The 26,357-nt window shown below is 41.5% G+C and overlaps 1 protein-coding gene across 1 annotated transcript; it reads right to left on the reverse strand.

Annotated features, from left to right (window-relative positions):
• LOC140137838 (uncharacterized) lies at nucleotides 1-25,732 on the reverse strand. The gene is made up of 12 exons (XM_072159628.1): nucleotides 25,573-25,732; nucleotides 22,851-24,869; nucleotides 21,461-21,584; nucleotides 20,558-20,661; nucleotides 19,684-19,808; nucleotides 18,127-18,179; nucleotides 15,154-15,220; nucleotides 14,440-14,547; nucleotides 11,946-12,116; nucleotides 4,159-4,274; nucleotides 2,476-2,612; nucleotides 1-1,374 (listed from the first exon to the last, which is right to left on the reverse strand). Exons 1-12 carry the CDS (start codon nucleotides 25,701-25,703, stop codon nucleotides 1,245-1,247), a joined length of 3,285 nt encoding a protein of 1,094 aa, XP_072015729.1. The 5' UTR covers nucleotides 25,704-25,732; the 3' UTR covers nucleotides 1-1,244.
• Nucleotides 25,733-26,357: the final 625 nt, after the last annotated feature.

A 26,357-nucleotide genomic window follows, 5' to 3' on the forward strand; every position in this document is an offset into this window, starting at 1 on the left:
CTTGTCTAAAAATTCTTACTTAGGTCCAGTATATCTTTAGTTTGATGTTTTGCATGCATGTTGCTGCCAGTTCATGTAAAATGATTGAATGCATCATACATTGTTCATATAATTTGTTAAGTCAAATAGAATGTAAATAAGCATTTTACATGCATGGGGAACACACACCCATATGTTGAACCATATACTGATTGGCCCTGGGATTGATAAAACTTGAATTCTCTTGGTCTGCATGATGTTACTGGTGCTGTTGCTTCATCACACTCATTGGCTCCACCTCACACCCTCTGACATGAAGGCAACAGTATACCCATTGAATATGGGAAATCGCAAAAATGCCATAAACTGAATAATTGTTTGTGAAACAATCCCTGCGCTTCAACGGAAAAAGTTTTGAAATATTTTCTCAAAATATCAAGAGCTATCTTAAGAACTACTGAACCAATACTAGGCTTGTTTGTACTCATGTTAATGTATTTTTCATGCTGATTCCAAATATGGTCATGAAAATTTACATTTCTGAAATTTTTGAATTTTTAAAACTTTTTTGAAACATGTCGTCTGCAGTCGACACCCGCGGGAAGAGAGTTAACTTTTATCACGGGAATCAACCTCCAATAATTACACAAGATAAAGAAAATTAGTATTTTCAATGTAGAGAAAATTGACTGGAACTGATAGGCCCTATTCAAACCAATATGGATTTCAATAGGGTGTTCCCTTTGACAGAGATGTGAAATGGGCAAGTGCAATAGATGGAACAACCCTGACCGAGAGAATAGGATTTGCGCTCAGGGCTGTACACTAACCACTCAGGCTGCTATTATTTACAGGCCTGACATTTCGATTACAATGGGCAAAATATCTAATTCTCGGTTATGAGAGCCAACTTGGGTACGCACATGTATTTGCATCGAGCGTATTACGCAAAGACCACATGCTTACTGAGCAAGCACAGCTTTTGAGAATTGACAAATCACAGTCTTCATATATGATCATCGCTTGGCAAGGTCACGGTTCACTGATGTAGGTCGATTGACCGATTTTGTTATTCCACAAAAAGTATGCTGACGCAACAGTATGAAGAAGATCTGTCCTCTCATGATCAGGAATTAGATATTTTGCCGATAATAATTTACTAGAAATTGTTACCAAAAATCGGCAGGTTCTTCTGATATTTAACCCATTCCACAGCAAAGTGTTACATACCACTTGCAGGCAATGTGCTTATGCATTGGAATTGTTTACATGATAGAACACACAGAGCTATCCTTTTGTGAGTGTATTTTGTCTGATATCCCAGCACGAGCTGCTCGCCTCTTATTACCTTCAATAAACACTTCCCTGCTGAATTGACCTCCACCTAATGCCATGCTGTAAAACAAACAAAGAACAAGAACTTTATTTTGATGTGTACACATTATTAGTTAAACTAGAGTTTCAAAGGTAATATTAACACCCTCTCAATCAACATTAAAGAAATAAAATCTGCTGGACGGTATGGTTCCCGTTCAAAATAACCAGCCCCTCTGGAAAGGTAATATATTTTTGACTAGGGTATAAGCCTGGTGTTTGAATTGAAGTTCAATGAAATATGAGATCCCTGAATCAAATGGAGGGAATTTAGAGGTTGTCGTCTGCTGGTTGCCAAAATAAGTTGTTTATCCAGGTTTTCACGTAACCGGCCAGTGCTTGGTCCCATCATGGCTGAATAACTGAGGTTGGACTTTATAAAGGTCTTGATTTTCATTTATGGATTTGTTCATGTTTCCCACATAGTTCATCACCGTCTACCAATAATGCGTCCACGTCGTCTGCGTGGTTTACTTCGCGAGGCCCGTAGCTGTCTGAGTGAAGTAAACCACACAGACGCAAGTTATTAAACGGTAATGAACAACGGTGAAAGATGATTGAATCCCTTTCAACAACAAAAACAAGCTTCTGTGGGTAATAAGTTCTAACCTGACATTACTTGCAAATCCATGCTTACAGTAGCAATCTACAGGTTGTATCAAAATGATTAGTACCCATCAGTTTCCACTGATTATGGACAAGACTGACACATCAATATACAACATAACATCCACATGAAGTTGGTAGATTGGTAGGTCACAAAACTATAAATTCTGATTATTTTGAGACAATATTGTATTGCATTTGGAATGAAGCAGGCTTTTCAATAAACACCAAAACCTATAGGTACCAATCATTTTGATACCATTTACCTGGGAACCAAGGGAGAACAGTGCCAGTGCATTGATTGGTCACCCCAGGTTAAATAATAAATAAATAAATAAAATACAGCCTGTTGATTTGTAGTAAATGATGTTAATGGAGCCAAGACCAAGCACCTGGTGAGCTTTATAAAATAACATAAATGTCTAATTTGATTAGATCAACTATAGCATTGATGTAAGATAACTTGAAGCTCAAGTCTAAAGAAAACTGTCCATATGAACAAAGGTATAAACTCACTCTTCTTTGCCAGGTCTGATGCTGACTTGGTACACTCCACACACAGGTCTGTGATCAGATGCCTTGATGTCATTGATTGATGTATAATCAAGTATTGCTACATCACTCTTCTTTCTACTCTTGAATAGAATTCGATCCTGAAATGAAAACATCAACAACTACATAGTGCAATTCAAATCCAAAATATTGATCAATCATTTAGTTTTGACAATCTATAATCAAGACAATCATAATTTGCTCCATATTTCAAATGTCTACAAATGCAACCATATGATTGTATTACATAGGATGCAATGCAGCACTATTAAATGTGCTCATAGATCCCTTTTCCTCTGTGATCTGCAATTGAGGGAGCATCCAGGGGAAAATCCTCCAACCAGAGGCCAAATGGGTGTCGAAATACTGATCCTCTACTGAAACATGTACAAACAGTCAAATCAATCAGGGAAAGAAAGGTATGGTGGTATGTGTAAATTTTTAAAAAACACTGACCAAGAGATGTGATCGAATGATTTGAGCTCCGAAAATCACATCAAAATTCAACTTTCAATCTCCATTATACCTTCTTCTGATAGTCTGATAATCTTTGCATCAAAGCCACCAGGAAGCATCTAGATCAATTATGATGACCAGATCCAAGCAGTCCCGGAAGAAATCTAAGCCAAATTTGCTTGATTCCACCATCATTACCGAAGAGACAAATTCAGCACCCCTACTAATTGATTCCATGATCAATACCAGCCTGGGAAATACAGATAATGCATTAGATGGCGAGATTTTGAGCATAAAGTCGCCGGTGAAATGTGAGAATCAGTCAAACAAGTTCTCTCTGATACCAATCTACTACAGCCACTTGTTTCATCCGTTGTGTCTGCTATGCTATTAACGCCAGAGATTTCAACCCTCTTGTGGATGCAGTATCCAAGGCTCTGACTAAAAGCTCACAGAAATACTACAGCCTGAAATCAAACAGAGTGTTTATGAATCTGTTTCCATGGATACAAAAGATACCAAGACAGAGATGACTACACTCCAATAAGAACTTAACAAGGTGAGAAAGGAGAAAACTTAACTACAAAACTGAGATGAAGAAGCTGAGCAATACAGTAGACGAAATTGTCTTCTCACTACACGGTGTCCCCGTAAAACCTGAGGAAGATGCCCCAGCTGTCGTCATGAAATTATCTTTTATGGTTTGCTTTAGATTTCCAGCCTCTAACTTAACAATTTACTCACTGATATATTTTGTGGAGTCATAAAATATTATATTTAACCCTGCTTTAATGCCCTGCAGGGCTCTAATATAAAGTCTTTACTATGGAAGTCAGCAGCATCATTGAGGCGTTTATGTTAGGGTGGAGCGAGGCTGTAGCAAGGTGGTACCTGGGCTTTACCAGGGCTGTACCAGGGTTTTACCCACATATACCACCATAGACAGGGTTCCAAATGGGGCTCCCTCCAACTGGTAGATATAGGTGAAACAAAGCTGACCAGCCAAAAGTTCACACATAACTAATATTCTAATCAACCAGATAAATATCGTAATCTTCATTTATTCACCAGCATTTATCACACTACAGATGTAAAATTATGCCTACTATTGTTACTTTACATTAATTAATACCATAATTAGTCCCATAAAATAAAGCCAGTGAAATGCAATAACACAAAATGCCAACTTACAGTATATGAAGGCACCCTCTTCTTTTCCGATGTATCATATATATCATCACCGATATCAAATTTATATGTGGGTATGAATTCTATTGCTCCTTCCTTAAACCCTTTGAAGATTTCATCTGTAATGGGAGTAAAAAGACATAACTGATCATGAGATATCGTTTTATCACTATATAAGCCCTGCAAACTGAAAAATAGTTATTTAATTGAAGAAAATACAGACATGCTGAATTTATTGTAGATTGCTGCAGGAAATGTGACAAGTTACTTATGTTCATAGGAACTAGTCCCAAACAAAAATGTTTGGTAGACTCATAACCGTGCGATCTTACCTTTCCGATGTTGATTAAGATACTTCTTGCATCGATCCCGAGATGCGGAAAAACCAATAGTCATTTTGTCCCACATAAATGAATAAATAACAAAAACCCCGATCCCCGGTGGACTCACCCAAAAGGTGACGTCACACCATATGATCGCCCCTTATCCGACTTGGGATCCCCTACTCGGACCAAACTTGTAGGGGGTGGCCGGGGTCCGGGATAATCAACATCGGAAAGGTAAGATCGCACGTTATGAGTCTACCAAACATTTTTGTTTGGGACTAGACTCAGTACACCGGTCGATCTTACCGTTCCGATGTTGATTAAGATACTTCTTGCATCAACATCTGAAAGATCGATCTAGCAAGTAACCGACGGATGGAGGTACAAGATTGGTCAGCATCTGATCAGGGATCGGGAGCGGTAACGATGGTTTTCGCGAGGTCAGAAAATATTTTCCCCAACGGTCGGGAAACAAAAAGACCACGCGATCACAGACATAAACCTCCTTACTTAATAAGTTTGGTGGTTAAGAATAGCGACACTGGTTTTTACCATGCTGAGTATTCTGTATAGTCTGAAAACCTGGTACCCGTACACCACCGTATTATGATCGCCCGAACAATGTCCCGGTAAACCTCCGCCCGTCTCTGATTACTAACGTAAACGGAAGTATCGTAGAGAAGGGCGAAGGTGGCTTCCGGGACACCGCCTGCTAGATCTCCTCAAGGGACAACCGAACGGTATACCCAAGATGATGAGATAGCTGGTGTCGAGTGGGTCATGGGACGCGAAACCTTCGCGATCCCCCGGACCCCACCAACACCTGGACCAGCCATTGCGACAGCGGCTGGACCGAAAGGCTCTGTAAGGGTGATGAATGCGGTCGTGGGTCCCTCGCAAGGCTTGTGTTCGGAAGAAATAGTGCTGCAGCGCCTTATCGGACACCCCAGCCTATCTTTGGCTTCAGCCGAACCTTGCCCAACCCTGGGGATTGGAGAGGGACGAATGTCGGTATGCACCGCGCCCGTTCGTAGTCACGAGAACAGAGCGCCGAAACAGTGTCGCTCCAGTGTTTGTGAACACAGAAGCTAACCTCGAGACCGTGTGCAACTCAGCACCGCCGTCCCGAAGCCAACGCCAAACCGGAAAGCCATCTTGAGAGTTACGTATTTAAGCATCGCTTTGACGGAAGGTCAAAAGGGTGACCCTTAAAGTAATCTAAGACTGTGTTGGGATCCCTTAGGAGAATCACTTTCCTTTTTGGTAGACACTCGTTGAACATACCGTCGAGGCGTAGACTAATAAGGTAACCATCGGCTATGATAGTCGACCGCCTCGAAACCTCGGTGAATGGAGAGGACAGCTGACTTATAGCTGGCCCCAGTGGCCCGCTGAAGTCTTGCTTGGAACTTTTCTGTCAGAAACTCCGAACTAGCAGCACAGAGGTTCTAAGCGGAGAGCTATTTGTCTCATTGCACCAAGCGTAGTATGGAGCCAGACTCTGGCTATACGTGCGGAGGGTAGACTTCCGCCTAGCCCCGGCGATGAGAAAAACGGCTTCTGATGAAAAGTATCCCTCCGCTGCGCGTTCCCTGGTAAGGGCCATGCAGCTAACTGCAGGTGCTCTAGTGATAGACTGGTACCTCCGCCCGGGCATCCGGAGTAGATCTGGTACTGGGAGTGCCAGCGGCCTTGCCGCTAGCAGAATGACAATGCAGTCTTCCCACCCGATCTTGGCCACCACCCTCATGAGTAGTGAGATCGGAGGGACTGCATAAGCTGTCATCCCTCCCCAGTCTATGGACAGAGCGTCCACGGTGAATGCTTGGGGGTCCGTGACCCTTGAGCAGTACACCGGTAGGGGATGATTGCGATGAGATGCGACCAGATCTTTCGAGGGGTGGTACATCCCTTGAAGATCGCCTGAGCGACCTGCGGAGCAAGGGACCATTCTGCTGGTCCCGACACCCTTCCTCGTGACAGATTGTGCGCGAGGATGCTGGTGACGCCCGCGATGTGTATCGCTCTCATCGTAATCTGCCTGAACTTGCACCACCCTATCAGGTGTCGTGCATGCAGGCTCAATCGTGGTGGCCCGGAGTCCCTTGTCTGTTGGGGTAGGCTACCACGGTTGTGTTATCCGTCAGGACAACGGTATGTGATTCCACGATCACCTCCTCGTAAGCGAGGGAGGTTGATGTGAAACTCTGTCTCTATGGCCCCCATAGGCCCGAGACGGAGTCTCCGTGGATGTGGACCCCCAGCCCCGCTTTTGACGCTTATGGTCGCTCACTACGTGACATACCGGGGTGCAGGAAACCTGACACCCTGGGTCAAATTGGGCTGATGGGTCCACCACCAGAGTTCCTCTCGCGCGATCGCCGACAACGGAACCGCGAGGGATGTTGGGTGACGACTGGGCCTTCAAGCAGGCTAGAAGGTGTAGTTGGGTAAGCCTAACGAGAAACGGCAGTACAGTACGAGGTCTACCATACTGGCCATTAGGCCTACCACCTTCATCCATGCCACAGCGGGTTTTGCCCGAGACTCGCCAAGAGTCAGGCACACCGCACCATGTTCGTCACCCGCTCGGGTGAGAGCACCGCGAACCCCTCCGTGAGGGTGATCTGGGCCCCTACAAATAGTGGTGACTGCGTCAGGACCACGCTGGACTTTTTTGAGCTGATCAAAAAATCCAGGGTCCCGCACCCTACGGACTATCAACCCCATGAGACCCGTAGTCTTCAGTGGAGTGCGTCCGTATATGAGCCAAACGTCCAGGTAGCAACTGATGTTGACACCCCTGTGCTTCAGGTACGCTGCCACCGCTCTGACCAAGAGTGTTAACACCCTGGGAGAGATGGACAGGCCGGATGGCCGGTATCAAAACTGGTAATTTTGATCCTGTACCTAGAAGCGCAGATGCCTCCGATCTTGAGAGGCAATTGGCATATGCAGATAGGCGTCCGAGAGATCTAGCGATGCTGTTCCCATGCCCCTGATGGAGCAGGCTAGCACCGAGGCGAGAGTCCCCATTCTGAACCTCTTGGGCCTGAAGAACGTGTTCAACAGCCTGCGGTTCCGGATGGGGCTCCCGTCGCCGGTCTTCCTTGGAGCCAATGGCTCCAAGATCACCCGTAGAACGGGGGGTAGACTGGGACAATCGCCTGCTTCGGCGGCCGCCGTGATCCCTGTCAGTAGTGCCCGACGCTGGGGGCCGTCTGACGGCACTACTGTGGACCTCTGAAATGTGCAGATGAATGTGGGGAGACTGGGTTGCCAGTCTGTAACCCCCACTCACCACTGACCATACCCAGGCGCCAAAGAGATGGTTTCCCACCTCTGGGTGAAAGCCATAAGCGGTCGCCACTGGGAGATCCCCTGTGGAAAAACCGCTGAGCCCCCAGGAATGCTCTGCCTAGCTTCCCTTGGAAGAGCGCTTGCTCTTCTTCGGGCTTGCCAGCTGTTCCTGTGCTACCCTTGCGCCTCCCAGAAATGGGTGCTGCAGAGGTAGTGGGCTCGGGTACTGTTGGTGGTGCACGGCCTGCTGAAGTCGGAGCTCCTACCCATGGTAAGGGCAGTTTCCGACCTCTTCAGAGTGCTCCGTTGGTAGCTTCTTTGCACGGTCCTCCACCGTGGCGCAGAAGCATCCAAAGAGAAAAGGACCCTGCCTTTCCATCGCTGAGCGATTGGAGTGGCAGGCCCCTCCCCCGGGCGCTGAGTGGACACCCTATGGGCTAGGCCCATGGAGCTCTCGTTGAGGCTAGCTGTTAGCACCGCTAATAGGCTCACCTCATGGAAGAGCTCAGATGTTGTCTGAGCGTGATACGCCTGACGACATCTGGGTCCCTCCCGGATCCCCTCAGGTAGGTCCCGTGGTCCTCCCGCGTTACACGCAGAGGAAGCGTGCAAGCACGCGGCGCCATAGCTCTACTGAGCTCGACAGCCCCACGATATCTACCCGTGAGGTTTGCCGGAATGAGAGTGCAGGCGTCCCCTGTGAGGAAGCAGCAGCTGAGCATCCTACTGAAAGGATCCCTGGTCCTCCTCCATGGACTCCCCTTAGGGGGTGTCCGGAGGAAGATCAGTGCTGTTGCTCCCCTCGCGGGGCAGCGGGGAAGGAGACTGTAGTGATGTCACTACCGGACTCAGCTTCCGACTCCTTTCCTCGCGCCACAGTATCCGTATCATGCTCCGATGATGACGGTAACTGAGGACGGGCATCTGAAAGCGGGTAAGAAGGCATAACCACTGTGTGGCTCGCCGACTACCTGCCAGCAGAAGAGGGAGTACTCCGCAAGACCCTGAGGTATCCGCCATGGCACCACTGGGTCCGCATGCTCTCGCAGCCGTCGTCCTAGCGCTTAGCAGCACGGGCCTACCCTGATCAAGATCTGGGTTAGCCCCATGCCGGCTGGCCTGGTCAACAGCTGATGTTGGTACTGCGTGGCCATCGCTAGGCGACACTTGCCACGGTGCTGGGCCGTGGAAGAAACACCCTGCGGCGGGTACCACGGGCATACCCGCCGGCAGCTGACCCTGAAAGGATCCGCCACCAGGGTAACCCCATGGTACTGCAGTACCAGCACCGCCTCCCCTTGTTGCCACAGAGACTGTGGCGACTAAAGCGGTGCTGCGGTACCGGTGCGGTATCAGCGTGGGTACCCGTGAGGGTTCCCAACTGTGGACCGCTGTACCCTCGCCACACTGCGTTCCCTGTTTGGGGGATCAAGCTGTGTGCTGGCGTGGTACCGGCGTGGTACTAGCGTAGGTGCCCGTGAGGGCTCCCGGCTGTGTACCACTGTACCCATGCCTCACTGCGTTCCCCGCAAGGGGATCAAGCCGTGTGTATGGGTACCCCGCTATACCGGCTGTCCCTTGGCTAGAGGGAGCTTGCCTAGTACCACGGGTAGCTGAGCGTGCATACCCCCGATCAATCACCTCGCCACCTGAATAGGCAGCGCCAATCAATGGAGCTATGCCCTGTTGATTTGACAGTGATCGATCAAGAGAGGGTAATTGACCCATTGACGGTAATGGATCACCCACGCCCGCTGGCTCTCGAGGACATAAGTGGGTTGTTGATCAGCTAGGCTGTTCCAGCTACTTACTGTACCCTCTAGAGCTTCGCCCAAGGTCGCTGTGTGTGGCGGACCACTCACGGCAGCTATGGGCGGGTGCATAGCGGCTACCACTGAAGTCAAGCCGTAGCTCGCCTTTGTAGCTGCCACCGAATGCACCTGGGTCGCTGTCCCGAGAGAGACTGCGAGCCCAACCCCTGAATAATCGCCAGCCAGTCCCTGTGGACAGCCAGCAGCTATTCTAGGGCCCAGGGTATCACTCGGCGGTCCCGCCATGGAACGCTGCCGTGTGACAACCCCAGTTGGTTCTGCTAAGACTACACCCACAGCGTTAGCAGCGGTATCGCTCTGCTGAACCCATGCATGCTAGGGTTCAACCCAGGCAAGCCCGGGTACCCTTGCATGCTGCCCGTCGCTGGCTACTACTGTGGCTGTTTGAGCCTGTAGATATGCCTGCAACAGACGGGTGTCCTCCTGCTAAAAACCCGTGAGGATTTTCGCTAGAGGACTGGTATCCTCCTGCTACAAACCCGCTAGGGTTTTCGCTGGTGGTTACCGCTCTGCTGCCTGCTACTTTGCTCCGACGTATAGTCAGTGCTTTCGCTGGCTGCTGAGCCTTTGGACGCCGCTAGCAGTCCCGAAGGAACCGCCTGCTTGTCCGGGACCGGAGCCCCTTAAGCAGACCTGCCATGACCCATAGGGGCTGTCACAGCAGAATCTACCGTGTCGACTGGTATCCTCCTGCTGCAAAACCCGCTAGGGTTTTCGCTGGTGGTTCCCGCTCTGCTGCCTGCTACTTTGCTCCGACGTATAGTCAGTGCTTTCGCTGGCTGCTGAGCCTTTGGACGCCGCTTAGCAGTCCCTCGAAGGAACCGCCTGCTTGTCCGGGGACCGGAGCCCCTTAAGCAGACCTGCCATGACCCATAGGGGCTGTCACAGCAGAATCCACCGTGTCGACCTTACCAGTGCCCTTGGTAGATTTCTTCTTCGTCTTATGGCGATGACGGAGCCTATCCAAATCGTCAAGCTGGAACTCGGAGAGTCCTAAGCAAAAGAAAGACATCTAGAAGATCGTGAGCACTCCTGTGGGTGAAACAGAGCGGTGTGGGTCCCGCTCCGTCACCAGGGAAGGGCAAGCCCGACAGGGCCGAGGCGGCGAGGAGAAAGGGAGGGGGGGCACTACCCCCCCAACACGCGACTCAAGCCCAGTAAGCAAACCTGAGCACGGAGGCTGGTCGCTAACGTTAGTGGTAAAGTAAGGACTGGCTAACTTTATTACTAAAATGTCAGACGGGTCCCTACCAATCCCCACCGTATGAATATCTGATTAACTCGACTTTATTGGACGGTAATGAAGACATAACGATAGAGTAATCACCCTAACATAGCAACAATAACCTACCGTACATGAAATACAATGTGTATGTACAAACATCTATTGTAACTTACAGGCTGCAATGGTTGTTTTACGTGGGAAATAAAATGAATGGCGTCAACGAGCGGCCATTTTGAATTGCTCGTGTGTCCCGTATATAAACGGAGGCACGATATGTAGCTAAGTTTTGGATCGCTTTTTGTCACTTTTTCGCCAGAAAATGCCGTCAAAACTATCCTCAGCCGAACAATACCGGTTTGGTTTTACCTAAGGTGTGAAACTACAACCGTATATCTCGCCTTGGTCGAGAAATTGATACACCGTGCTATGAACAATCGATAGGCACGTCTGTGTCAGTCGGAGACCAAGGAGGATAAGGGACGATCATATGGTGTGACGTCACCTTTTGGGTGAGTCCACCGGGGATCGGGGTTTTTGTTATTTATTCATTTATGTGGGACAAAATGACTATTGGTTTTTCCGCATCTCGGGATCGATGCAAGAAGTATCTTAATCAACATCGGAAACGGTAAGATCGACCGTGTACTGAGTCTAGTCATTTCTTACTTATTAATTTGTTACAAGAAATCAAAGTCAAGACTTTCTGCTGCATTGCATGTGATTGTGGGCGTGTGTATGCGTGACATGAGTGTGGAAGGAGTGTGCTACACATGTGTGCACCAGCTGCACTTGTGTGTTTGATACATGTAAAATAAATAGAGAAAATTAAATGTCAAACATTTTTGTAGCCCCTTTCCAATTTGTTCAAAACACTTTATATTTATTCTGCAGCCATATCACACCATGTGGTCACTAACAACGATGGCACCGGTATGATACCCCTAACAGCTCCCCATTGTACACCTGGGTGGAGTGGGACAAGTGAGATAAAGTACCTTGGCCAAGGATACAAGGTCCTGGCAGGGCTTGAAATAATAACCTCATGATCGTGAGCAGAACTGTTAAGCCACAGTGCTCTCGTGTATGCAAGTCTTGCTCATAACTTACTTTTGTTCATTGATTTTCTGAGTTGATCATGTTCCAATAGTATATTATAATCTGTTTTGGTTCCATCATGAAGCTGATTGGCCCAGGTCTCCACTTTCTTCCTGGATTCAACTAGACGGAAATTGAAGTCGCCACACCAAAATACACAGTCAAATCGGGTGGTCACATCAGCTAAAAACATAAAAATAAGATGATAGAAATGCTAATTTTAAGTAATTCATATTCATTTGCATTAGTTCTGAACAGTGTTTTTCTGACTGGTTAATTCTCTGAAGGTTCTTTGCTGCAATTTGGAGCAAGAACCCTCCTCAAACAGACAGAAATAACTTCTTTTTTTTTTTTGCATCAAGGGATAGCCAGTAACTATAATAATTGCTTGAAAAAAACCTATTGTACATTTCAACTTTCATCCTGTTCATTGCCACATTATAGAACAATTTTCATTCAAAGCATTTAAATCACAGTTTTGCATGAACTTGCATTGCAAATGCAATGTTGTAGTTATAATGTCCCAATAATCGATGAGAACGACAGCCATGTTTACATCGGCTGCCATTTTGACTAGGCAATTTGTAAAATTTCGTCCCAATGGAAAAGGGCATATTGTGATCCAGAGCATCCCCCTCTTTTCTCCAAAATAGTTGAGATTTTTATACCACTGCCAACCTCTGGCTACATATATAATATTATGTTTATGTACAAAAAATTTCATGCAGATTAAGGGAGGTCTAATGAGCGTGAACCTGGTTTGGATGCAGAGGGAGTGTGCCTGTAACAGACACAGCCACCAGAAAAGGACCAGCTCAGATCGCGCGCCAAATAAGTTTGCAGTCCAGAAATTTCATTTTTTCTCAGCCTTGCAAAAAATAGGCAGAGGTGGGAATCGAACCCGGGACCTCGGTGTTGTAAAACCTACTGCGTTACCACTGAGCCAACTGACAATCAGCTATGAGAAGTTTGATAGTAATCCTTGATATTGCTGAATAGAATAAATCAATACTGATAGGTCTATTTATCTAATGTACGATGTTATTCAAATTGGCCTATAAACTAGGAATATAATGTGAATAATCAATCGATCAATCAATCAAGTTGTCAAGTTATCAACAATCAATAATAAACCGGCGTAGGCCTATCATAGAATATTACTAACTAGGCCTACTAACTAATATACCAAATAAATAAAATAAATAAATAAGTCAGTAAATAAATAAATAGGCATAGGCCTAAATAAATAAATAAATACATAATGCAGAATGCAGTTAGTATTTTAGTTGCAAAATTCCAAACATTCTATTCACACATTCTATTATAATTTTCTGCTATACACGCAAAGGACCTGTGCCTTTAATATGTCCGCGCCTAATCAATAATGAGTCTTTCACCATGCTCACACACCATGTTAAACTATTGTATCCCTGCAAGTATTATCTACTGACCAAGTGCTAACACCTCAATGAAATTGATGCTATAACGTACCCAATCAAGCGAACATATCAAGGTCATATCAGGGCATTATACAAAGAATGGTCAAAGGTCAACGTTTCCAAAGAAGTATAGTAATAGATGTAGACACAAGCTTTCGTATGGGAAACATAAACACATAGTCGTCAGTCGTGTGGTTTTTATGACATTTGATACGGCGCTGAAGTCTATTGGCTGTCCCAAAATCAGTACCAGACCCGGTTTCCAGACGGCAATGTGTGTGTTGTTACAAGGAATGCAAACTCATTTTATCAATGAGTGAACCACATAGAGGAATACGACATCTATCGTGAGCCAATCTGCATTCTGTTGCCTGCAAAAGCCGACGATCAGGTAAAAATTATAAAAGCAGCGTGACTAGATATTTGCGTTAATTTCATGATACGTGTAAAACGCATTGAAAACGCCAAATTGCAGTCATAAAATATATAATATTAGTAAATCACCCAATCGAATGTTAACGTGGGTATGTGGAAAAGAACTGCAATAACAATAACAAACTATGTGCCCAAAGAGTTGTCTTTGGCATGTCGCTTTTTGAAATATGACCAAAAATATCAAATTTTGGAAAAACGCCGCAAAATTTAAAACAAACACGAACGTTCTAAAATAAATATATATTAGCACTCGGCGGCCCAGTCACTACCTGCCGCTGTGATTTGGGGTAACTCATTGCTTCCCCTCTCCAGATACCGGAACTTCAAGGTCGCTCATACCCCAGCCCTTAACTCGTTGAGCAAAAATATTGTGAAATTTGAATTACGTTCTGGTACACCAAAATGAAATTACAACACATTGTCTATGGAGCAGTGTAATACACATAATCATGCATAACTCACAAACGCAAAATCAGAATCAACTGAAATTTTGGGAATAAGCTTTTTGCGTGGATATCCACTGAAAAAATGTCATAAAAAGAGGATGCTAGGATCATGAAATACTCCTTTAAGTTTACAAAGCAATTAAAAATTTGCCTCAAATAAAGACCCAAATATACTTGATCACTTACTGGTAAGTACATTGAATCTCTTGGTAGGAACCACTTTAACAGGAAGATGTAGACCTTTGCATATTTTGTCATAATCCTGCAGTCTGTCGTTCATATTCTCATCACCAGCTGAATTGAAAAAATTGTTAGACGAAGTATAAGAAAATATTAATATCATGGACTGATATAGAATGGCGTATGCAGAGTGGGTGCAACACCTACACAAAGTGTGCTTAGTATATTGCAGGACTGACATACACAAGTGTAAGTTGGGACATTAGGCTCCCAAAAAGATTATTTGCTTGTTCTCATCTGACCAACCATCCCAACCAAGAAAAACTTATAGCACATTGTATGACTTGCACACACATTTGTGAAATTATTCAAGTGTAAGTCAGAACTCTATGCTAATGTTATATGTTGCCCTCCGAGAACAGTCTGGATCATTTGGCAAAATTTATTTTGATTTTCAGGAAAAGTTTTCTTTTTTTTCATTTGTAACATTTTTAAAAATGCAAATTAATACTGAAATTTACAATTCTACACAATTTAGAACATGACTTTTTGTAATATTAACACTTCTCTTGTGGAGGGTTCAATAATGGTTAATTGATTTAACTGATTAGAAAAATAAAATGATTTAAAAAATCTGACTGTCCGACCTCCATTTTACCCTTCGGAGGCAACACAACTATTTATTTTTGGGGGCCTAATATTAACCTTATTGATACTTACAAGTGAAATGAGCATTGATGAATAGAAATGATGTCCCAAAGAAAGTGAATGATGCTGCCACTGCACCCTGAAAATGTTACAATACATAATGATAAGAACATCACAACAATATCTGATGATGCGAACCAAATTGTCAAAATAAGCTACTTCTGCCAAAGTACAATCCAACCTCCCTTATCTGGACCACAGTTTTTTTTTTTTTTTAAAGCGCAGTGATTTATAGTGCGCTACACACGGGCACAACGCCTAGATGTTGATCCACAAGCCTCAGCACACTTTACAGGTTGTCGCTGACCACTATGGACCCACATATCATTCCATAAACCATTAAACAACAATTCAGGGACTTTGCTGCTTCAAGAGCGCACACCCTAGACATACCACAAATCACCATCGCAACCAGGATCAGCTCCCCGAGTTTCGTACGGGTTACACCGAGACAAATTAGCAGTGAGTTCCTTGTCCAGGGGAATTTCAATCTAACTCAATTTTTCCATGAGAGCATACTAGGCACCACCAGGGTTCGAACCCGCAACCTCTCGCACCATAGTCGAACGCCTTATCGATTGAGCTAACTTGACTGCTCATTAAACACAATTTTAATATGTTGTATTAGGTTTTAACAATTTTTTAACAATTTTAATGTTCTGACACCTTTGAAGGCCATATCTATTAATAATGCATAACCATAATTGTATGTTGTCCCAAATTTAACACTTCAAAGCAGAATTACACATAATTCACTTATCCATATTTTTCACTTATCCTGCCAATGTTAGTCACATCATGGCCAAATAAAAGAAAGAGGTTGGACTGTACGTTATAATGGTATGTCATCTCCAATGGGTTTGAGCACTTTTAATTCCAAAGTTAGTCACCTGAAAAACAATACTTGTTATATATATATATATATATATGCACGAATGGAAATACCCATCCGATCGTCTACCCAGGGTAAGGTTACTCATGGTAACCTTACCCTGGGTAGACAATGTGATAGGGACTTTGATATAGACTTACGATGTATAGTACACCCTAGAGCTGTTATTATACATTTAATTCCCGTTAAATAAGGACATAGGGGAAGGCTTTTTACAGGGCTATTTGGCCTTCCAGCCTTCTCCTCCATAACATGTCTTGTTAATTGTTGTAATTAAGTTATTTAACTAATTTTTGATGTATTTTGACAATCAAATTTTGCCTGATTTACCGTATGTAATTATGTATTTATTTCATATGGAAATAAATGGAAATGATGAACATGTGTAGAGTGTGCGCAGGCCTACATTTCATTCAAGTTTGCACATTAATAAATAACCAACATGTCAACTAGAACATCAATTGGTCTCATACCGATATGCGGCGCTCATGTGCTATATGGGACTGGGCATTCAAAAAACATACAGTATCATCATTGATGCATGCAGCGTGACACGCCCGTTGTTTGCAATGACAGGGTCAAAGCAACCCCCGACCAGCATGATCAGTTCATGAGTATGACATTATGCAGCGTTTCCAGTGTTTACACAGCACGGAATGTCCGTAGCGTTTACATGGCCGTGGTATGTGTACCGGTAGTCCTAGTTGGTATTTACTATTTAATATGTACAGTTTTATTAATCCATATTACCATGATAACACGTGGAAGTTCAGAATGAAGAGTGAGAAGTGATGGGTGTTTGGAATGTTATAAAGAAACTAAAAAGATAAATAAAGAATAAAATAAATATATACCAGTACCGAGTAATAGAAAGTTGGATAATACATGTATACCTGTAACATTTTTGACAATATATATATTGAGCGCCTAAATTTCACATATCGAAATTTACCAACATGTAGCATTTCAACTCCCGGTTTCAACTATGTTCAATTATTCATCTTTCAAGTTCACTTAAATGTATGTGTACATCATGACTACCCCCAGGTTGACCAGCACACTAAACTAACTACCTGAAGTTGACAATGTGTCTAAAACGGTCACCCTGGGTTGACACTGCAAAAGATGTATAATGTTCATAGGCGTATATTTGTTATAGACATTACACGTTGGCAAGAAGTCATACGTCATATACCCTGGTTAGCATGGTTAGAAACAGCACACGGATATATATCCAGATTTTTACAAAGTAATATAGAGTCTACCCAGGGTAAGGTTACCCTGGGTAACCTTACCCTGGGTAGACGATCGGATGGGTATTTCCATTCGTGCATATATATATATATATATTTTTATAATGATTTGGGATGAAAATAAAAATCTGAACATGAAAGTGGAAAGATTGCACACTATTCAGGATATTAATATTTATATCACTCGTACATTAATTCTAGACAGTTCATTGTTTGATTACCATTTTATATATTTATAGCCAACCACTGCAATTTGATAGTTTTAAACATCCCAATTACATTTCTGCTGCGAAATATCTAATAAGCCAGGGAAGAGACCGCTCCTTAGCGCAATTTACATGTGCGTTACCTCATGGACTCACCAATTAAGTTACAGGATAAATCTGGATAAAGTGAATTAACCCACAGCAGAACTTGGCATTGTGTTATAAAATACAAACTGTTCTTGAAATGTTCTTGACAATGACATTTCTGCTGCGAAATATCTAATAAGCCAGGGAAGAGACCGCTCCTTAGCGCAATTTACATGTGCGTTACCTCATGGACTCACCAATTAAGTTACAGGATAAATCTGGATAAAGTGAATTAACCCACAGCAGAACTTGGTGTTGTGTTGTAAAATACAAACTGTTCTTGAATGTTCTTGAATTTATGTACAAGTAATATAAAATAAATATTAACTGTCTTAAATTTGTGCAATGGTTGAACTATCATGCTGTGATTAATCTATTCTATTGGTCATTACTAGAATGGAACAATCCATCTTTCACCTCGTGAATACATTTCGACAATCACACTCATTATAGGCAGTTAATATTTGTATAATATATTTATGCTTACCTTGGTTTTGATCATAGAGAATGCTCTGGTTGACACTTTGTCTTCTTCAACAGCTGTGAACATAAATACAACAAAATATTGAGATTATTGTGTGTACTGGCAATATCACAAATTTCATAGATGTTCCCAAATACACACTTGAAGAATAAAGATATTGCCTTCAGTCTGTTGTAGCTGATGGTTGTGTTGTTTTACAGTTACACCAAAGATAATGGTATTGCATGAGTTACCATGCAGACGTTACCCAGGCAATTTCATTATAACACTGAATCAACCAGTCACCTTGCACACCTCTGTCCTACTTGGTTTAAAAACATGTGTGGAGTAGGTCATGGACATTTTGCATTCAAGCCATGTTATATCAGCTCATAAAACATGGCCAGGAACCAATGAAATTACACACAAAACCTCTCTTGTGTTTAAGAATTCTTGTTCCAATCAATGGCCCACTAAATATAACAATATATTATTTAATAAATCAAGCATATGTGGAAATCTTTTTCAGCACTAATCACCCAATCATAACTTCATTAATATACACGATGCATGTGATCCAATCATATTTTATTATTTGTAAGAACCGGAACGCAAATCGAGGTCATTTATATCTCACAGTTGACCGCAAAATGCGTAATTGTTCAAAAGTAAATATGTGATGCGATGAAGCAAAATGAGTCTGATGTCGATCAAAATCAAAATTCAGTTTTCAATCTCTTTATATGAGCCATTCTTGGAGCTTTATTTTGCTGAAAACCCCATCATAATTAGACTTATGGTTCCAGAGGTTGCTCAGGACAATAAAATATAAAGGAAGTTAGTATTGGTTATATCTCAAAATCAATAGTTCCGATATCCGACTCATTTTGCTTGATTGCATCACATATTAGTAACCTCTGCACGCGCCGTTTTGTGATATAAAATTGGATCGATTGAGCCCATATTTATTGGTCGAGCTATGAGTTTTAAAATATTGGATGAGACGAAGTCGAGTCCAATATTTTTAAACTCATAGCGAGACCAATAAATATTTGGCGTAAAGCATCCAATTTGATCATTATTATGTGTTGGATCCAATATTTTGAGGAAAATTTTGTGTTATTTTGTAAAGTGAAGAGATCAAAGTGACAGTTATGAATGAGGTTAATAACTTTGTATCGGTAATATGTCGGGCATTGTGAAAAATCTAAACATTTTGCTTTGGATCTCGGAATATCCCTAGGGGCTACCGCCCTGCGGTATATTCCTCCGTTTCAAAGGCAAAATGTTTAGATTTTTCACAATGCCCTCCAAATAACCGATGCAAAGTTATTAACCTAACCTCTAATTCATAACCATCACTTTTCAATAGGAGTGGGAGGCCAATCAAAAAGGGGGAGAGAAAGAGTAGACAGAAGACTTGCTCAGAATTAAAATGAGCAATTTTGACCCCATGACCTCCATGAAAAAATATGAGGCAATAAATTTGGGCAAGCAAAGCCAAGCAAATATTGCACCTTCTGTGTTGCATGAATTTTGACAGTGTTAGCTGGTGTACCACCTCTTAATGAGTTTACTTACGTGAACAGAACCAGATGAGATCTCTTCTGATGAATATGAGTAGTCTTAAAACCCCATGGGTAGCTGAGTGTAATAACACATGAGATGGACCTAATGTTTCCTGTAATGATGCCTCCCATTCAAACCTGAAAACATAGCACAGATTACATTGTGAGTATTGGGTAGCGTTTAAAAACTACAAATTTTGTGCTCAGATGACAAAAAAAGCTCAACATTTTATTGACTTTTTACCAAAAAAAACCTGTTCTACTGGCCCGACCGTCCCAGAATTTGCATTTTGGAGACAATTTTTTTAGTTGTGCTAAAATTAAGTAAAATCAGCCGTTTTGGGGCCAAAATTTATTAATTTTAGCTGAACATTTTTAGAAAATAAGTTTTCAGTGGTGAAATCTAGCTTTTTTGGCATATGGTTTTTAGGCAACAAAAACCAACCCTGTTCTATGGGCAGACGGACTTGACAAGTAGAATAGGTCTGTCAGATTTTTTTCTGAAAATGTTAAAAATTTCAAAATGCTAAATGCTAAAAAAACCAAAACAGTACCAACTGAGTTGAACTGACCAGTAGGGGAAATTCCAGTGCTTCCAAGTGCTCCTGGTCCTAGACCCATGATTTAACTGTTATAAATGTCAATTTGGTTTATTAGATTGGGTGGGATTTTAATAATGCCTGAATTTAAATTGTTTAATTTGTAAACATGTTAGCATTGCTCATGGATGTTTTTGACTTCAAAAATTAATGTTTGCTCCGGACATTCATTTGTTTTCTGATGAATTATGGCATGTTAAGGGATCGGATAGCAATGTTTGCCTTAAATGGTTGGTATCTTATAAAATGGCATAGCGCCTTCATTTTGTGGAATGTCCTATTTCTTACCCATCAGCAGATGACTCCTGTGTCCCAATAACATACATGTCATGCATTATGTCATACTCTGAATGCTCTGGTAGTAGTAAATCCTCCAAGTTGTCTGGTAAGATCTAATATAAGATATCATTAATAAAACGCATCAAAACAAAAGACAAAAAAGTTTGTTCACTCATCATGACTGCCAAAGATTTTAATTCAAATATTATATGACTTTGAATGACCTTATTGGTCATAAAATTACAATCTAAAGATAGGGCAACAGACTAAGAATTGGCCTCCAACCACCCTCCACAAAGTGACTTTGCTTCCTACTGTATTTCTCAACTTTGTAACTGGTTGCAGTTATTGTTTATTTAGGGAGGGGTTATCTTTTAAATTGACAAAGTTTGCATTCCCACTTTTCTTTGAAAAAAGAATTCCATAACTTTCTATTACTTTTTTTTCTGGCATTTCCATACCTATTATCAAGATCTCACGACTTCAGGCCAATTTGACCTTCTCAACTAACTCCTCCGATATGTTATTGAACAATAAAACATAAAATTTATATCACATTTCTTCAGCAATTAATGAAAGTCATACTATCAAAACAAATCAAGGATGCAATTTTGCATAGGGTAAGGATATCTCAATCCCAAGGGTAGACAGGAACTCACTACTCATCCCTGCCGCACAGTTGTAACGAGTCATTTTATGGTCGAGTTGAGTCATTTCTTGCAATATCTCGAGTCGAGTCAAGTCAAATGACTCGAGGCACTGTACAATCTCTATGAGGAAAATTTGAAAATCCAAGTCGAATTTCATTTTTGAAAAGTCAAGTCTTGAGTCATGACTCTTTACAAGTCTGCCTGCCGAGTGCCGGGTACATCTAACTCCTATCCCTAACCTCAGAGTAGAGGAATAACTCACCTTAAGTTCACACATATTCCAGGTAGCCATAAATATGTGTAGTTTCCTATCAGGGAAGAATCTCTCCAACTCATCCCTACCAAGCAAAGACCCTGTGTTTCTCATGCCTCCACTCAAGAAACTCCTGCAATGAAAATGCACAACAGTGTCAGAAATAGAAAGGGAATGTATAATTAAAACTAAGTAATTATAGGATAAACTAATTCTAGTGTTTTACTTTGTCAGCTACATGTAATGCAGCAGGGCTGTCAACTCCTACGTAATTGGCATAAGTCTCACACATTTGGGTACTTTCCCACACTCTCACGCCCAGATAGTAAAATCTTCTTAATTGTCAAAATATAGTTTAAGAAAAATTTGTTTGTTCCTACCAACTCCCAACTTTTTAGATTCTTGCAATAAAAATCAGCAGTCAACAATTAACAATTTTAGTTGGTGAACAATATATTCATCCCAGTACGCCCATGTTCGACAATTGTCGATATCTCATGCCATGTAACTCTGAAGAGTTGACTGCCTTGTATACAGTGTTAGTAGCAGAAACATTAGCATTTTAAAGGTACATGTTTGTACCAAGGAGGATTATGTTTTTCTGAATAAAAATATTTCACCTTATTTCATACAAATTATATTAAAAACAATGAACATTTATCCCAACTGACAAAATATTATAATCTAAAATGAAAAAAAAATTGTTAAAAAAGTCTGCACCAACAATTAGTGAACACATTCTATGTGCCTAATTAGTCTTCATTATCCTATGTGCCTAATTAGTCTTCATTATCATATGATGTATACTCACAGTCAAAAAATGTCCCCCTCCATTAGCTGACAGAAGTTGAAATATAATTATGTGTGCTTAATTTGTCTTTGGATAAAATCAAATGACTTAACAATGATTTCAAACATTAATTTTTTTGTATTTTATTGATTAATTGAAAGTTGGTCTATTTGTTGTTTTTGAACATTACAATGTTCGGCTACTCTCAGCAAAATCAATATCTGACACCAATGCTGACGCATACAAAAAAATACACTCTTAAAATTCACAATTTGAAGGAAGATAAAATAAACCCATGATGGCAGGGCGATTTACTGACTGGGAGTATACTATTAATGTAGCAATTTGCATGCCACATTAATTTTCATAGTAGTACTTATAACCTGAGATGAAAATATTTTCGTCTCAGCTTATAACCAGGAAACAAAGCATGAAATTAAATATGCAACGACTAATATGCACATTGGCGTCACACACAGTGAATTGCAACTTAAAGTATCTGCAATTATTGAAAACAGTATGCAAAAATTGCTCAAAATTTTTGACTTAAAATGTGACTGCATAGTAATATTGCAATAAAAGGAAATGGAAAATTAAATCATATCTCACCTGTTTCTTGCTTTCTTTGTGCTGATCTGGGGCAGTGCTCCGGTTGACAAGAATGATCTATTTGTATCCGACAACTCCTCTCTGCTCCTCATTACAGGCTCTGACAAAACCACTGAACTCGCTAAATTGTCTTTTCTATAACATGTCCTTAACACTAGAGATGAGAAATTCTCCTCCAGAGGCGGTGGTTGTTTTTTTGACAAAATTGGAGACAATTTCCCCGTTTTCGTAACATTGCTCGAACTTTCTCCACCCGATTCATCAGGACATGCTATAATATCTGGAATGTTTTTAGTTCTACTTTTTCTACGTACAATGATTTCAGATTCGCTGTCGCCAGAATTGTGCGCAACCCAGTTACTAGCTTTCAAAGTGGTAGTTTCTTCCAATTCTGAGCCAGAACCAGATGCATTGTCTTCGTCCTCATTTCCTGAATCAATGCTTTTAGCAACATGTTTTCTGTACTCTGCCATAACCTCATCCTGCTCTTCATCACTACGGACAACCCCTTCAAGATCCAAGACAGGCACAACAGGGGTTGCCCCAGATATTGAAGACACTCCATCTAACTTTGAAGGAGTTGAAGTTGCCACTGGAAGCAGTTCATTATTCGTTGCTGCTGCAACTTCCATTTCAGTATTTGGCTTTGAATTGATGACAACATCAGATGGTTTCTTGTTGAGCCCGGGGATCACGACAAGATCATCTGAATCAGAGTCTTCCTCTATGTCCACCGCCTGTTCCTTATTAGTTACTATTTCAGTTTCAGTTGTGTTTATTTCAGTTCTACCGTCTTCATCACAATCTTTCCCGTCTTTGACCACATCAACTCTCCTTTCTTCCCTCTCTCCTATACTTTCACCATATTCATCTACAATTTTCCTATTCAGCAGTGGTGATATATTACTAATATTCTTATTGCTTTGGTATTCAGGTGGTTTTTGCCTTTCTGGGGAAGATTGTTCCTGCGATGAGTGCTCCTGCAATGGAGACAACCTCCTCTGTCTTGAGAGTGGTGGCAAAGATGACTTGATTGCATATGAATCAGTACTTGATGATTTTAACAGGTCATTCCCATCTGATAAATTGAGAGATGATTCTACTTTTGATTCTTGCTCAGCAGTGATGACACCTTCAATACTGTCAGCGCCATCAGGTGTCAATCGACGCTCCTTTATCTCACCATCTTGTTCACCTGTTTCATCATCTGCAATATTGATTTGCCCATCACTAACATGTGAGTGTCCATTGGTGTTTTTGGTGTTGATACTCAATTCACTTGCAGAATCAAATGTCTTCTCATTTTTTAATGAAATGGAAGATTGAATTGTATTTGTATATTCATCGCCATTCACTGTGTTTTCATCATTGGTAGGACTGTTAAAATCAATACTATTCATTGCAGTAAATCGGTCTCTTTGCCTTGAAGTTGTTCTATCATGCCCAGGTACATGTTCATCTTTATCATCATTTACACTGCTGAAATCTGTGCTATTCATAGCAGTAAAGCGATCTCTTTGTTTCTCCTTTGATGTTCTTTGTATTTCATGGGGTACGGATTCATTTGGTTTATCAAAATCAACGCTATTCATACCGGTAAAAGGATCTTTCCTAGTTCTAACCTGTGCACCAGTAAATGGATCCACTTTACCATCAGTCTCATCCTCTTTAATTGGTTCACCTTCAAAATCAACACTAGCATCCATTGTAAATGGATCTCGTTTTTTCTTTGTTCTAATGACTTGTCCTGTGAATGGATCTACCTTTTCTTCAGAATCATCATCATCTTTTCCTGGACTTGGATCTTCATCACCAGCTGAAGTAAATAAATCCTTCTTTTTTCGAGATTTCTTGATTTCTCCAGTAAATGGATCTATTTCTTCCGGTGAGTGAGTAATACCATTAGGGATGGTTGGTGACTGGCCATCGGTTCTTGGACTGTTCCAGGCTGATTTATCAGATGGTGGGTGTGGAGTGAAATTTCCAATGGGGCCATTAGCTTCTGGTTTCTTCAGTTTTCTGGAAGAAAAAAACACAGAAATTGTTTACATGACACTAAGAGCAGGTGATTTATTAAATCTCTATGGTTTGAGAGTAAACTCTCGCAGGGCATGATTTTCATTTCCCATCAAATAACCTCAATGTGGTTTTTAGCATTACCAGCAGCAAGCAAGAAATTAGCAAAATTACATAAAATCAGGCCTTCATCTAGAATTTGATGGAGCTTTATTTTTTACACTCCTCGACTTGTCTAGGAACTCAACAAGGAGTTCAATTAGAAACTGTCAGCATCATAATCACAGGAACAAGAAAGAACAAGGAGCTCAATAAATAATTCTCCTTAAATAGAGTTAGGAGCAAGTCGATTGAGCTTCTAAAAATTAAAGGTCTGATAAAACAATGGCACCAAACACATTCTGTCTTTTACCTCTGTTTCACTTCATTTTTTTTTAATTTAAAGAAAACATACTGAAACCAATGCCAAGATGTAAGAAAACATCTAAGATACTCTCCAATAATTCTCTCAAATAATTTCTGCAATATAACTATAAAACACTCTTTGTGGGAGGGTGCTAATGGGGAAGGGGTGTACACTGTACATATATTTCTCACACTAACATTCCTGTAACTACCAGAATTTCCTAGTTTAACAGATTGTTGTAATTCTAATTATTTGCAACACACAAAAAATGATTACTTTAGAATTAGAATAACTACTCACCTTAATCGTGATAATGTTGACTTGGATTTCTTGCGAGTCTTTCCCATCCCTCCATCTTCATATGAGCTGATAGACATCCCACTGGATGCCAGTGGGTCTACCTCCTCATTGGCTGAATCAACATCCATCATGGACTCACTTGGGTCTGCACATCATTGTTTCTGCTGGAAAAACATGTAATACAAATATAAGTTTAATAAAGACAGAACATATAACAGGACTTTCATCTACATGTATATTTGAGCCTTTCATCAGTGAAAGACAAATTGATGTTTCTTCTCTCTACAATCAGATGAATCAATCAATATGTATTGATGACCTGTTTTTTTAAGGAACCATTTGAGGTATAAACAAACAGGTCTGAAGCATTTAAAAAATTTGACTCCCACAGCTGGTTGAGTATCCCCAGTGCCATGAAAAATGTTCAGGTGTGTATCCGTGATTGCAGCACAAAAACAAATACCACATACTATAATACACATAATTTATGAGATTATTATTGAAAAATGTATGATTCACATTGAAACACAAAAGTGGTCCATCCAGCTAAGCTGACAGATCACAATAATTTTAATGCTTTTGATTTATGAGTAACTAACAGGTACTGATGATCACTGAAAATGTTCATTATGAAATTCATCCAGATGGTCCATACTCATCTAATTCTTAGAAACAATGGATGCCATTTTACAGGTTGCTAAGCAATATTATTAAATGAGTAATTATAGCTAGGCAAATTATCACAATGAAATTAACCATGTAGCAGGAGGGTATTGCTCTTGCGA

The sequence above is a fragment of the Amphiura filiformis genome, chromosome 17 (assembly GCF_039555335.1).
Source record: "Amphiura filiformis chromosome 17, Afil_fr2py, whole genome shotgun sequence".
Lineage (NCBI taxonomy): Eukaryota > Metazoa > Echinodermata > Ophiuroidea > Amphilepidida > Amphiuridae > Amphiura > Amphiura filiformis.